The sequence below is a fragment of the Hemicordylus capensis genome, chromosome 2 (assembly GCF_027244095.1).
Source record: "Hemicordylus capensis ecotype Gifberg chromosome 2, rHemCap1.1.pri, whole genome shotgun sequence".
NCBI lineage: Eukaryota > Metazoa > Chordata > Lepidosauria > Squamata > Cordylidae > Hemicordylus > Hemicordylus capensis.
In genome coordinates, this window is record NC_069658.1 from 37,839,660 (window position 1) to 37,853,464 (window position 13,805).

Here is a 13,805-nt window from a genome sequence, read left to right on the forward strand (position 1 = left end):
GGCTTTTAATTAGATTTATAGTTTTAATATTTTAATTTTGGGTTTTTAAATGATTTTAATTGTTTAATTGATGTTTAAGTTTTTTTAATTGTAAACCGCCCCAAGACAACAGGTTGTGGGCAGTATAAAAATATGCTAAATAAATAATCGGTTTGAGTCCCAAGTGCTGTTTTATCTTATCTATTTCCTCTTGCAGTCTTTTAAGAGTGTCTTATGTTTTATTGTTACACTAGAAATATTTTTACAGTTTATTGTAAGCCGCCCTGAGCAGCAGTGTGCTGGAGAAACAGCTTATAAATATTTTAAACAAATATCCCTTCAACAAGAGAATGGAAGGAAAACAGAAGTCTAACAACTTGGGTTAGACCTCTTATTTCTACCATGTCAAGACACAGTAAGCCTGAGAGTTAGCTCTCATCTCAATTGAGAGAATATACTAGACTTCCTTGTCACTTCTGATGAGAATGCATCAATAATGCATTTAGGATTCAATGCAAGTTGCTTTGATGGGGGGGAGGGCATTGCTTTGAATAGAAATATAGCACTTAACTAGTCCATGGCCTTCACATCAGAGGCGTAACTATAGGGGGGGCAGGGGGGGCATGTGCCCCGGGCACCATCTTTTTTGGTCACATGGGGGGCGCCGCCATGACAAAAATAATTTTTTTTAATTTTTTTTTTTAAAAATTGTTAATACAAATGTTTCCTGCTCAGTGCAGCAGCGCTGCAGCAGTCAAGGGAGCGCGTCGGCACCCCCTCCCCCACGAGCAGTCCCTTCCGCGCCGCCCGCGCCCCCCCCCCATTGCTTTGCTGGCGCCTGGCGGCTAGTCAGTGGCCTGGCTTGGCGGCGGCGGTGGGCGCTTGTGAGGAAAAACCTAAGTATAATGTAGTATGTTGGGGGCGCGGGGGGCGCCATTTCAATGCTTGCCCTGGGTGCCGTTTCCCCTAGTTACGCCTCTGCTTCACATGATGGGTTAATTTTTTAAAAAAACAAAACACGACTTAATTAAGTTCAGATTCATAGCTACTGAAACTATATGAAAGGAAGTAAACTCCTGAGGACAATTTTGGATGTGCTAATGTTCCAGAGTCACCTATGATGTATTGTATGCACAAAATCCTAGTATAACTGCTATTGGTGCTTCTAGTGCAGTGTCCAAAGAGGAAACTCAAAACAGTCTTCCTTGAGGCAAAGCTCCATATGGAAAGACATCTCATGAAGGAGCAAAGATACAATAGTTCCTTCTTTGAGGATATTACACCAAAACTGCAAGGTAAACCCTCCAGCTGAACACTTGATGCAATGCAGATGGAAATATGAACTTGGAATGCCTTTGGGCTGAAGCTACAGAAAGCAGCAAATGGCTAAAAATACATGGGCATGAGATTCCCAACCTTGACATTTTCATATAGCAGTATGAATTAGATATTCTCATCAGACTAGTTTTCATGCTGGCCAGGTTTCACCACAGAAATCAGTTCACTTCCATGTAACATATTAGAAGCAGAACAAATTGTAGGAATGGCAATAGAAGAAAACCATATGTCAAGTCAAGTCTGATGCTCATACAATTTAACAAGGCTTCACCATTTACCATTAATACATCTTTTGCAAACTAAAGATTCTATACCACAGGAAGCACTAGGATGTGGAAGATTAGTTTTCAGAGACTAATGCATACTTTGAAGTCACTACAAGTAACCAATTAAGAGCTTCTACCATCCCTATTCACAGTTGTGGCAGGAAATGAAGCCAACCATGCATTCTCTCCAGTGGTTCTTCTGGCAGCAGGCTAAGGCCTTTCCTTTTAGACAGGCCTTTGCCTCACAGGCGTTTTTACTCACCAGCTGTTGCTTATCATATCCAATGAAAACCTGTGTTAAATCCATCTGCAATTCCCACTCCTGTTTTGGAATTATTTTGTCTTTTCTTTTTTGAGGCAGCCTTAAGTATTTTTATTGAAAAGGCAGGGTATATGTTGTTAAATATTTAAAATGCCATTTTGCAACTCATCCGTAAAAAGAGCTTTAACATCTGCCTTAGCAGCCCACAAAGATTTCTGGGCCACAACCTTTTTGGTTGAGTTAAATGACAAGCTAATAGCCAAGTTATGCCACTGTGTCCACCCTATTTGCACAATCTACACAAAATTGGGTGATCAGTAGCTTAACTGAGATTGGAGTTTCTGCTCTAAGAAACCTATAAGGAGAGCTGGTCTTCTGGTAGCAAGCATGAATGGTCTCCTTTGCTAAGCAGGGTCCACTCTGGTTTGCATTTGAATGAGAGACTACACGTGAGCACTGTAAGATATTCCCCTTGGGGGATGGGGCTGCTTTGGGAAGAGCACCTGCATGCAGAAGGTTCCAATTTCCCTCCCTGGCATCTCCAAGATAGGACTGAGACTCCTGCCTGTAACCTTGGAGAAGCCACTGCCGGTCTGGGTAGACAATACTGAGCAAGTTGGACCAATGGTCTGACTCAGTAGATGTTCCTAACTCTTCTGTTTGTTAATGCTGTAAAGGGCCATGTACAATTCCATCTCAGTATTAAGGAACAGCCATTTTGCTCTATAAAGGAATAATGAACTTTCCTCTCTTCTCAAAGCTCAAGATTTAATCTTAACTAGTACAAGCACATGCAACAGAAGAAACATATTAAAGTCACTCCCTTCAGGTTTTCCCCACTCTTTATTGCCAACAAATGTATATTTAAAAACACGGATCCAAAAAAATGTGTGTAATAAATACTTCACTTTGGGCTGTAATAAATAAAAAAATATTAACAAGGAATGCACTTTGTCAGCCACAAATGTGATCAGTTCTTGGAAGAAATAAGGAGGGGAAAAAGGGTATGGCCATAGTTCACAGTTAAGCAGCCCCAAAGCTGCCCTTTACAATTATCCTACAACATTGAGTTCTCCCTCCCTCCCAATTCCTCAAGTGTTATTCACAGTTTAAGTCCTCCATCAGAACTGTTCGCTGCAGAGCTTCAAGTCCTACTCATATCTCTCAAAAGGGAGTGAAGCAAGGAACGCTACATTCCAAAGAATTCCTTGTCACACCATTAATCCAACCAAGCAGAATGTAAGCTTCATGTCTGGTCCCAGCCCAGCACACAAGATGAGATTTGTTCGTACCAGTCCCTACTCCTCACTCATCCATCAACATACTAGTTATTCCAACTGCCTCCGTTGTAGACTTCAGTGAGATAAGTTCTTTTGGTTTTAGAAGAATTCTTTTTAATTACACCTTTGCAACAGCATATTCAATGCATATTCCATTCGATGCTTTAGCTCCAGTGAACACCCGGACATCAGAAGTGTCGTCAAGCGAAATGTCGTAGATAGCCTGTCTTCATTGATGTAAGTAAGCAGATACTCCTCATTTTGACTGCAAATGATTATTTTTGTGTGATCATGGTAGAAGTTCACCTGCCAAAGAATCAAGACATCCAGCTTAATGCACTCATTTCAACCTCAACACATTATTATTATTATTATTATTATTATTATTAATTACATTTATATCCCGTTCTTCCTCCAAGGAGCCCAGAGCAGTGTACTACATACTTAAGTTTCTCTTTCACAACAGCCCTGTGAAGTAGGCTAGTCTGAGAGAGAAGTGACTGGCCCAGAGCCACCCAGCTAGTATCGTGGCTGAATGGGGATTTGAACTCAGGTCTCCCCGGTCCTAGTCCAGCACTCTAACCACTACACCATACTGGCTCTCATGTATTTTATACATGTAAAACACACATGTATTTTACATCATCTTAGGCATTGCTTTGCAAGTATTTTGCTCATTGGTTGCCATCAATACAGCTCAGGATGAAGTTGTGAGCTTAAAAATCATCAACCAAGATTTAAAACTGTTCACCCACTCTGAAATTGCTAGACAAGCATGCTATTTACAATCAATGTATATTGGGTTTGAATGAATAGACCCCTTATTCCAACCAGGAGCATAATCCAGAGGGTTTTTGTTTTGTTATGCAGTCTACATGCACTGCAAAACTATGTCTGCTTAGAATCAAGGGAATTCCATTTGGCTCTCTTTATACATCCAAGAGGATACTAAAAAAGGTCACTTTAAGGCTAAGATTAGAATTATATGAACACTTATTTGGAAGGAAACCTGGGATTTACTGCCGCTCAGCATGCTACAAATGTCTGGAACCTTTCTTAAGCAAGGGCAGGAGGTTACTGGACAAGAGTCGTGGTCTTGGCAATTTACATCTCCATGATGACTTGCTAGTTCCTGAGTCTAGCAGGAAAACCACAATACAATGGCATGCTTAATGTCAGAAGCAAGATGTTTTTCTCCATGGTTCTTTTGCATCTAGAGCATCATTATTTGATGCTTGTTCACCAGATGGTCATGATTCAGTTTTAACCAATTGTAAGGGGCTCATCGAGGCAACTACCCCATCCACCATTACCAGCATGATAGATGCCTTGGAAAGGATTCACAACAAGCACAGCCACAACATTCCCCCTTTTAAATCTACAGGCAGTTGTGCTTTTGGCCGTCAGGGCTAGCAGCCACTGACTAGTCATCCTCCATACAGTCGTCTAATTTTCTTATAAAACTATTAGTTCTTTAGGTTGCTTATGCACTGTGCAAGACAGTACTCTTGCAAGTTTCAAAAGAGACTGCCCACTGGTTACAAACAAGCCCCTCCTAAGTTTTGAAGCAAGTGAAAACAAGCCCCCAAAGATCCTCCATACCTGAAAGGTGCCATCATTGAAGAGCATCATTAATGCCTTGTCAGATTTTAGCCACTGAAGAAGGTAAAGCCTAGGTCTGCGGACATCAGTTACACTGGGCAGGTCCCCTCCCTAAAAAATAAAAATAAAGAAGGTATGGCTCAGAGCAGAGTTCATCTCCACACAAGAAATCTGTAAGGTCCCAAGTCCACTCAACTTACATCCATGAGGTTCTCCTCCATATAATGAGAGAAGTACTTCAAGACAGTCACTTGACTGATGAACTGTTCAGGAGCTTCTGTAGCAGTGAAGACGGAGCACTGACCAAGCTCTGCATAGTAATGGACTGTTCTGCAGGACAAAGAAACAGGTGGGGAGATCAGCATGTTGATAAAGAGGGAAGGAAGTATCAAGTGGCAGTTCAGTTTTTTTGTCAGCAAGCCACTTACTTTTTGTCTGGAAGGAGGCTCATGTGTGCACCATTGTTGAAGAGAACACCCACAGTGTGATCCGACAGCTGATAGCCGAAGCCATATTTGTTGGAGTAGTCCACCCATTTTGTGACCCACTGGAAGGAGGCAGTCAGCTGTTCTTTGGGAATATGGTCAGATTCTGGCATGTTCTCTAGACATCCACGCAGTACTCTTGCAACAGTATCAGCTACGCTTCCCATAGTACTATCTTCAAGGCCTATGGAAGAGGAGAGCAAAAGATGCATTTTACACATAAGTTCATGATTTCTGAACAGGCTTACTATCTCAGCATTATGCTTCAATCTATTCTTAGGTTGTTCACAACACATGCTATTTATATTTCTACTGCAGACTCAGAACTACAGTTCCCAGAGTTCCTTTGGAAGAGGAAGCAGCTGTTAAACAAAATTTATGAATGGAAGGGGTACTAGGGAAACTATCAAGACTTCTAGGGACCCAAATGCAACTTCCAGAGTTCTTTGGGGAGCCATGTAATTTACATTGACATAACCTTGAAACAGGAAACAAGCAAAACCAGATGACATGCCCTGCCAGTTTGAATAGAGGAAGAGGATCATGCATCTTCCTAAGGGTTTGCTTGAAGCGTGGACTTGAAGAGCCAAACTAGTCAACTGGATTTACGGAAGCTGAGAAGATAGGTTACACTTACATTCACTGCTGCTGCTGCAGCTTCCCAGGGTTCCTCTAACTATCATTCGGATAGCATCTCCTATTTGTTTGGTCTCTGTTATCATGCCAGGTTTGGCTACAGTGGTGTTGGAAGGCTGGATCTCCTGGAAGGAAGACAGAGCACTATGTAATTATCAGAGACAGACAACCAAGGGGATGGACCCAATAGCTCAGTGGCAGAGCATCTGCTTTGCAAGCATAGAGTTCCAGGTTCAATCTCTGGCAGCTCCAGGTAGGGCTGGGAGAGACTCCTGCCTGAAACTTTGGAGAACCACTGCCAGTCAGTGTAGACCAGGGATTCTCAACGTTGGGTCCCCAGATGTTATTGGACTTTCAACTCCAATAATCACCAAGCAAAGGCCACTGGGAGTTGATTATGGGAGTCCAAAAACATCTGGGGACCTGATGTTGAGAACCCCTTGTGCAGACAATACCAAGCTAGATGGACCAGTGGTCTGACTTGGTATAAGACAGCTTCCTAGGTTTTCAGGACCCCAAAGCAGGTGGCTGCTTCAGTTCTGAAGGGGTCCTGGTGATTATTCCTCACCAGCAAACTGTCAGTCATGACAACAAGCAGGATGTGTGTTGAGGGAGAGCTTTTATTGTTGCCAAAACCCCAGGAAGGGTGTATTGTGTACACTGCATACAATAGCCCCCCTTCAGCAAGTTCCAGGTAACCTAGCATCAGGGGAAAGTATAGGTTTCTGCCTTCAACCCATCAGTATTCCAAAGTGCAGTACTTTCTGTCCCACCCCCATTAGACTGAATGGAAACCATTCATTCACATTAGGAGAAACGCTCTTGGGATGGAGGCTAAAACCTGAGCCACTGAGAAATCAGATCTCCTATCTGCACAGCCCCAACTGGAATTCTGTTCCTTAGCCACAGTAAAGACAGAGAATGTTGAGAACTAAAGAGAAAGAAGAGCTGGGGTGGGGAGACTCTTTCCTCATTTTCCCCCAAAGCATTTAGGCCGAGAGCTTTCGCCTTCTTATGGCACTCTATTTGCCTTTCTAGTCACATCAATATTATTCCCTTATTCATCTGTCTCATCCACACTTACAATCCCCATGCACAAATCACTGCAATTTGGGGTGTTGTAGACAATGAAGTTTTCAATGACATCTTTAGCCTGAACTTAAGCTACACCAGGAATGAGGAAGAGCACCCAGCAGCATCTCAATGGATTATGCAGCGGGAAGCACAGATGCCAGAAGATTTATACTAATGAGTTGTGGATGCAAAAAGATCCCGCACAGATGTCAAAGGCTACAACTGCAGTGTCGCAAGATTATGTTTAAGCTCACTGCATTTAAGTATTTCCCTGCTACTCGTTTTTGTTCTCCCTGTTCCAGAAGCATGCCAATTACCACACAGCTACACTGTACGTACCTCCTCTGGCCGGTGTTTCAGGGGCTGCTGGGTTATTGAGGTCTTTTTCAAGTCATGTCTAAGTTTATATATTTCTTCATCTTCCTTAGCCAGCCGATCTGAAATGGAGGAAACAGCAAACTTCATTTACTCCGGGGTCCCACTACTCAGAGAGTCTGCAGTATTCCTTGGCAGATCATGCAATCCCTCTTTCTGCAGTGCACTCCCCGGTCCAGTTTAGTGTGCATGCATCCAGCCTCAAAGGCCAGGACATGCTAGAATACCACATAGTGGGGCCATTCACACAACCGGAAGGGCAGAGTGGGAGGCTGCTCAAACTCACCTTCCCCCCAGGACGACCAAAATAAATACTGCTGGGAGTGCAGACCACACTCCCAGATTATCCTTGGCGCACCACAGAGTGCAGAGCTCCAGAGGCTGGAACGTCATGTCCTAGCTTCCGGATTTCTCACAATGCACCACGTGACACGCACGTTGCACTGAGAGGATTTCTCCAGGAGTTGGGCACTCTAGGCACCCATCTCTGTGTCCACTGGAGCTGAACACAGCCTCAGCAAACACATGATCCTCGGTTAGGGCTTGTTTGAGCCTTTAACCCCGGCTAAAAGCCGGGTTTAACAGCTGGGATAGGTGGCACTGCTTTACCGGGATCGGGCCCAATTCCGGTGGTTCTCATGTTCAGCCTAACCCAGGCTGGGCTTCCCTAGCCTGAGTTAGGGTACATGTGAGAACAGCCTCCATAAGGCAAACCCAAAGCAGAACCTCAAAGTCAGTGATAAGCTGGCACAAGATCCTAGGAGATGACTCATGGAAGTTTAGCAGCTCTCTGTAACAGTTTAGATGCATCTCTATCTAGCATACCGAGCCTTTCGACATGGCAACAGCATAGCATTTGCTACTGGCATAGACCTAGAAAGAAAGCCCGAGTGCTTTCAAGATATCGTTACAGCCAAGCAGCAAAAGGAGAGTAGTTGTGTGGCAAGTTGTACCCAGAGATAAATATATGCTTACTGTGTGTGTCAAAATATCTTGCTTTTTCCTTCTTGCCCCCGAAAAGAGCTGCAGCTGCCTTTTTGAAGAAATTCTTAGCTGGGCTTGACAAATTGAAGTCGGGAACTGTGTGACAACAGCTAGCTGGAAGCCTCTCTGGAGTGAAGCCCTGAGGGAACAAGATGTACAAAACCGACTGTCAGCAGACTGGCGGCGGAAAAAAAAACTTGAATCAAGAGGCACGAAAGAATGCTACCCACCAGCAGGAAGAAGTCATGCCGAACGATGTCGTCTAATCTAGGGCGGTCTTCAGGGTTTTTCGACAACATGCTTGCAATCAAGTGCTTTGCAGGGGGCAGCAACGAGGACGGTAACGAATATCTCGCTTCCCTTATGCAGCGGTAAGTTTCCTTTAGATTGGTCGTTTCAAATGGTGGCCTTCCCAATAGCATCGTATACCTGTTGGGAAGAGAAGAGAGTTCCATTGTTATTACTGGCATTTCTGCAAAGAGTAAGCCCGACTTTAAGACCAAAATACAAAGCGGTCTTTTAAAGGATGCTGTACCCAACAGCTTATTGAAGCTTTCCCCTCAGCTTAATACTTCTGAAAAGTCTGGTTGGGTATCAGGGGTTTTAGCAGAGGGTAAGTTAAGGTCGTGTACATTCCAGGACTGTGCATAGGTGTAGGAAAACCACGAAGTGTCCAAACTGCATAGAATCCAGCAAGTGTGGTCCAGATAACTGCAGAGCATGGACAGTATGTTTGGGGAGAGCTAAGGTCACTAGTGGAGCACGTGCTTTGTATGCAGGTGCCACATTCAGTGCCTAACATCTCCAGTCAGGTAGCAGGGCTGAGAAGCACTCATGCCTGAGGCCTTGGAGGACTGCTGTCAGAGTACAGACTACCAAGCAAGATGGACTAATGGTCTGACTCCATCTAAGGCAGCTCTTCAGGTCTGAACAGTGGCTCCCCACTGAGCATGCACAGGAGGGCATCCAGTCGTTGGAACACTGGGCTTCAGGCCCTTGCATCAGTTTTTGCCCCATCCAGAACCAGTGTAAGCAAAGCTAGTCCTGCAAAATACATCACTGTGAAGTTCTGTTCAATTCCTATAATTATGTGGGACACAACTTGGTGCAGAAAGCATGTGTGTTTTAAACTAAGGACACACCATGCTGGATAGCAGCAGTCAGAATTACTTCATGCAGTGGACTGGAAGGCCAATCATATATTCTTGAAATACTCACATGACGCAGCCCAAGGCCCATATGTCCGATTCACAGCCGTGCCCTTGCTTGTTAAGGACTTCTGGAGAAAGGTAGTTTGGTGTGCCACAGATGGTTCTGAAACATAATCAGATGAGGAATATATAACTTAGTTGGAATTTTTTTTTTAAAAGGTCGATCAGAGCCCCACATTTCCCCATGTTTTATAGTGTACTTCAGAGACCTGTGCCATTTAATCACAAGTTTGTGTGTTTATAACGTCAGCAAAAGTTTGACCAAGAAGCTGTAACTTAGTAGAATATTGGAAAGGTTCCATGTTGACCCTGGACTCCAACAGGCAGCACCAAGACACTCTTGGTCATATGTTCATTCACAATAGCACAGAGAAAGGTCACCTGTGAACCAGGGCGATTAGCTGCCAGAGTTATAGATACTTGCTGCCAGCTGTACTGCTGTCCCACTCAGTACTTTACTCTTTGTGTGGAATTGTATAATCCATCATGGGCCACACTGATGATCATTTAGATGGAAAGGAAAGGTATAAGCCTTTAAAGTAAGATACCCCAAAATGAGGACATGCCTGGAAACAGTTGGGATTGTTCATGTGTAGGAGAAAGACATCATGAACCAACTCTTAGGCTGCCAGTGTGCGATTCATTTGGCATACTACAGAAGCAAAGAGGCCATGAGAAGCACATTGCTTGTCGTCAGAGAGCCTGACTCACAGGCCAAGAATAATTACATGTTATGAGTGGCAGCATTTCCCATTGCTATATGTAAAGACGACTTCTAATCCTCAGGCGGTTTTACTGTGGTCTTGGAGCTGGATGACAGTTCTGTTTCCCAGGCTCTTACCTCCGCCTGTGCTCCAGCGGTTCCAGCCTTGCTGCCAGCCCAAAGTCACCCACTTTCAGATCCATGGAATCGTTAATAAAGAAATTACCTACAGAAACAAGGAGGAGAAAACAAGCTAGATCCTAGTCAAAGTAATGATGTATAGGCAAGTGCTGACTTGCGTCTAAAGGAAGCCAGCACATAGCTATGGTTTTGGGTTTTTTTTAATGAATGAATTCTTAATGCTATTACTCAAGCATTCCAAGACTCCACTGCAAGATAGGATCAACTTAACCATTAATCCCCGTGAGTGCAACTTTAATAGCAGTGAGGTCTATGAGAAAGAATTGCATGTTCAGTGCCCAGTGCTTCAATAGATGCCAAGTGTTCAGAGACATCGGCTTACCTAGCTTAAGGTCTCTGTGCAAGATCTCTTGCTCATGAAGGTATTTTAATCCCGACACAATCTGCCTGAGGTAGTATCGCACTTCCGGTGCCGTCAAAACCTTCCTTGCTTTCAAGATATGAGCCATTGACTAATGGGAGAAAACGAAAAGAAAACACAAAAAAAGGTCATTCAGTGGGAGTCCACCATAAGATTTAGTATACAGGTTAAGAAGATCTAGGTCAATGCAAGGAATAAGGACTGCCTAGAGAAGCTATAGAAGATCCTTTTACATATTAACCATTTAACATTAGCTGCTGATTCCAGGTAAGTGAATACCTGATTTTGCCCAATGGATGCTCACCCTTCGGCTGCAGTACTCCAGGAGAATGTAAATGTTCTCTTTGTCCTCAAAGTAGTGATAGAACTGCACGATGTGCCTGTGGTTTAGCATCCTGTGCAGCTCAATCTCTTTATCAATCTGGAAAAAAGGGATAATTTTAAATAGAGTTATTGACTGCTGTGTCTGCACACCGTGGGAAGCCAGGGCTTACATGTGAGCTTGCCACCACAGGAAGAGGGAAGGGCCATCCAAGCACATAAAGAGATTCCTGAACAGAGTGTCACTAGGGCCCAAACACACACACACACACACCTTTTCCCTTTGATGAGGTTTGGCTACTCGGCTGTGAGGGATGATCTTTGCAGCATAGACTTTGTTCGTGGTCAGATCCGTCATCTCGTAACACTTTGCAAAGCCGCCCTGGAGAGGCAGAGAAGAAAACACATTAGATGTGACAAGTAAGAGAGCCCCTCTGTGTCAGAGGACAGAGTCCCGGCCAAGAGAAGAATCTCAGCTGTGAGGGATGCAGTTGTGAATGGAGCACGACAGGGAGTAAGAACCACTGGGGAATAGAACATTTGCATGGGTAGCCAAGGGACAGAGTGTGCAGTTCACAGCTTCATCCCTGTGCCAGCACAATGCCATGGGCAGGATGTGAAGGGATTCACTACCTCCTCTGTCATCAGTTATTAAAATCTGTGCCAGTCCTAGCAAACGCCTGCAAAGATACTAGTTAGACCTGCAACAATCTTTCTCCCCCCCCCCCCACACACACTTAGCCTGCTAAGTCTTGTGGTAGCAAGCACAACCTAAGCATCGTCTGCCCTGGTTGCATATGAATGGGAGACTTGAGGTGTGAGCATGGTGAGAGATTCCCCTCAGGAGATGGAGCTGCTCTGGGAAAAGCAGAAGGTTTCCAAGTTCCCTCCCTGGCATCTCCAAGATAGGGCTGAGAGACTCCTGCCTGCAACCTTGGAGAAGCTGCTGCCAGTCTGTGTAGACAATACTGAGCTAGATGGACCAATGGTCTGACTCAGAATATGGCAGCTTCCTATGTTCTTCACACATGACCATTTTCCTACACAAATACTTCCCAGCCACCCATCCCCCCCTCTCTCACACACACACCCCAAAGCATGATTACAGGCACACACTAGCAAGAGCTTTTCACAGCACGTACATGCAGCTGAGGCAGACACCCGCACATACATGATGGCGTACATGCTTCCCTTCGCCCCACACAAAAGCAATTATCTGTGCAGGAGCTCTGTCTGCTGTGTGAAGGCGCTCCACCAGGCTAGTAGTGCATGACAGCCCCGAGCCTTCACAGGCAACAGCCTACTTCATCAAACGCCCCCAGTGATCCGAGAACCCGACAGGCAGACAAATGCTTAGGTCAAGTTAACAAGACGCGTCGCGAGGTGAGAAGAACGAGGGGTTGGATTGCAGAGCATAAATACCCTAATGAGAGGTGGGAAAATCGAAGCTAGGGATAGAGGAGAAGAGGAGAAAGGATAGCCGCCAAAAAAAAAAAAGAGGGGTGCGCGCGAGGAAAAGGGGTATTGAGAAGAGAAGAGGCATCGGTGGGGAAGCGATACACGAGTGTACGAGAGATCTGGCAGAGAGCCACACCGACGGCTAAGCGGCATTGAGAAAGAAAGAAAGGTGATTCACCCCCCCCCCCAAGGGGGAGAGACTAGGGTCGCTGGCGCCCCCCGTTTGCAAGTTGCAACCAGTTCCGCGCTCTAGTGAGCGGTCTCTGCAAGATCCAGGCTTGAGCGACTCCAGAGCTGCGCCGGGCATTTACCTTTCCTAGCACCTTGCCGCGGCAATATCTCCTTCCCGTAGTGGGGTCGGTAATAATCCGAGAGATCTCAGCGGCCGAGTGCGAATGGTGGTGATGCTGCTGCTGCTCAGGATCCACGGTTGCCGCTGCCACCACCTTCTTCCTCCGCGATTCCCCGCTGCAGGCTTTGCCCAGCGTCTGCTCGCCCATCTTGCCGCTACTGCTGCTGCCGCTGCCGCCGCCGCCGCCGGCTCCGATACTGCCCGGCTGGTACGCGATAGTCCTCAGTAAATCCATAGCCTCAGCGGCCGGCTCTTCCCAGCGCCAAATCCCCCACTGCAGCTGCCCAGCGCCGCTGCTCCAACCACTCGCTGTGCGAGGCGGTCGGTGGTTCGGCTCCTTTTTATAGGGAAGGCAGAGACCCCGCCCTGAACAGTGACGTCACAATCCACAGCGTTCCTGCCAGTGCCCGCCGCCGCCGCCGAATACTAAGGGCTGCTTGGTAGCAGAGTGGAGGTATACGCGCTCGAGCGCGGCTCAGAGAGCGGGGCGGGCGAAATGTCGTCCAAGCAGCAAAGCCGGAACGCTCAGTGACCCGGTTCGGGCCGCCAGAGTCTGGCGGCGGAGTAGCGCCTCCGCGGGAAGGGCTTGGCTGGCTAGTAACACCGTAGCTTGTGGCCACCAACAGTCGCTTCTAGCCGAATTCTGTTTGGCTTACTTGGGAACAATCAGCCTCGAGGAATACAGAGGGGCTTACATCCGAGCAGACACGTGCAGGAAGAGGCTTGTTATTCTCCGAGGGCGCTGCTCTCCAGTTTCCAACACGACCCAAATGTTGATCTAAGCCACTCTAGGGGAGATGGGTCAACGTGTCTTCTCCGCGGCCGTTCTCTCCCTCGTCTTTTAAAACACCGCAGCGCAAAAGGTCCACCACGGAGCGGATAACAGCTAGCCTGTAGCGCCCCTAGCGGTGCCTGAC

At 46.0% G+C, this 13,805-nt stretch overlaps 1 protein-coding gene across 1 annotated transcript; it reads right to left on the reverse strand.

Annotated features, from left to right (window-relative positions):
- Positions 1-2,669: 2,669 nt before the first annotated feature.
- Positions 2,670-13,258, reverse strand: PLK2 (polo like kinase 2). Its single transcript, XM_053300560.1, has 14 exons — positions 12,848-13,258; positions 11,353-11,460; positions 11,062-11,178; positions 10,719-10,848; positions 10,334-10,421; positions 9,500-9,595; positions 8,512-8,710; positions 8,273-8,420; positions 7,262-7,359; positions 5,850-5,973; positions 5,156-5,396; positions 4,928-5,057; positions 4,728-4,838; positions 2,670-3,431 (listed from the first exon to the last, which is right to left on the reverse strand). The coding sequence occupies exons 1-14, from the start codon at positions 13,121-13,123 to the stop codon at positions 3,240-3,242; spliced, it is 2,058 nt and encodes a 685-aa protein (XP_053156535.1). The 5' UTR covers positions 13,124-13,258; the 3' UTR covers positions 2,670-3,239.
- Positions 13,259-13,805: the final 547 nt, after the last annotated feature.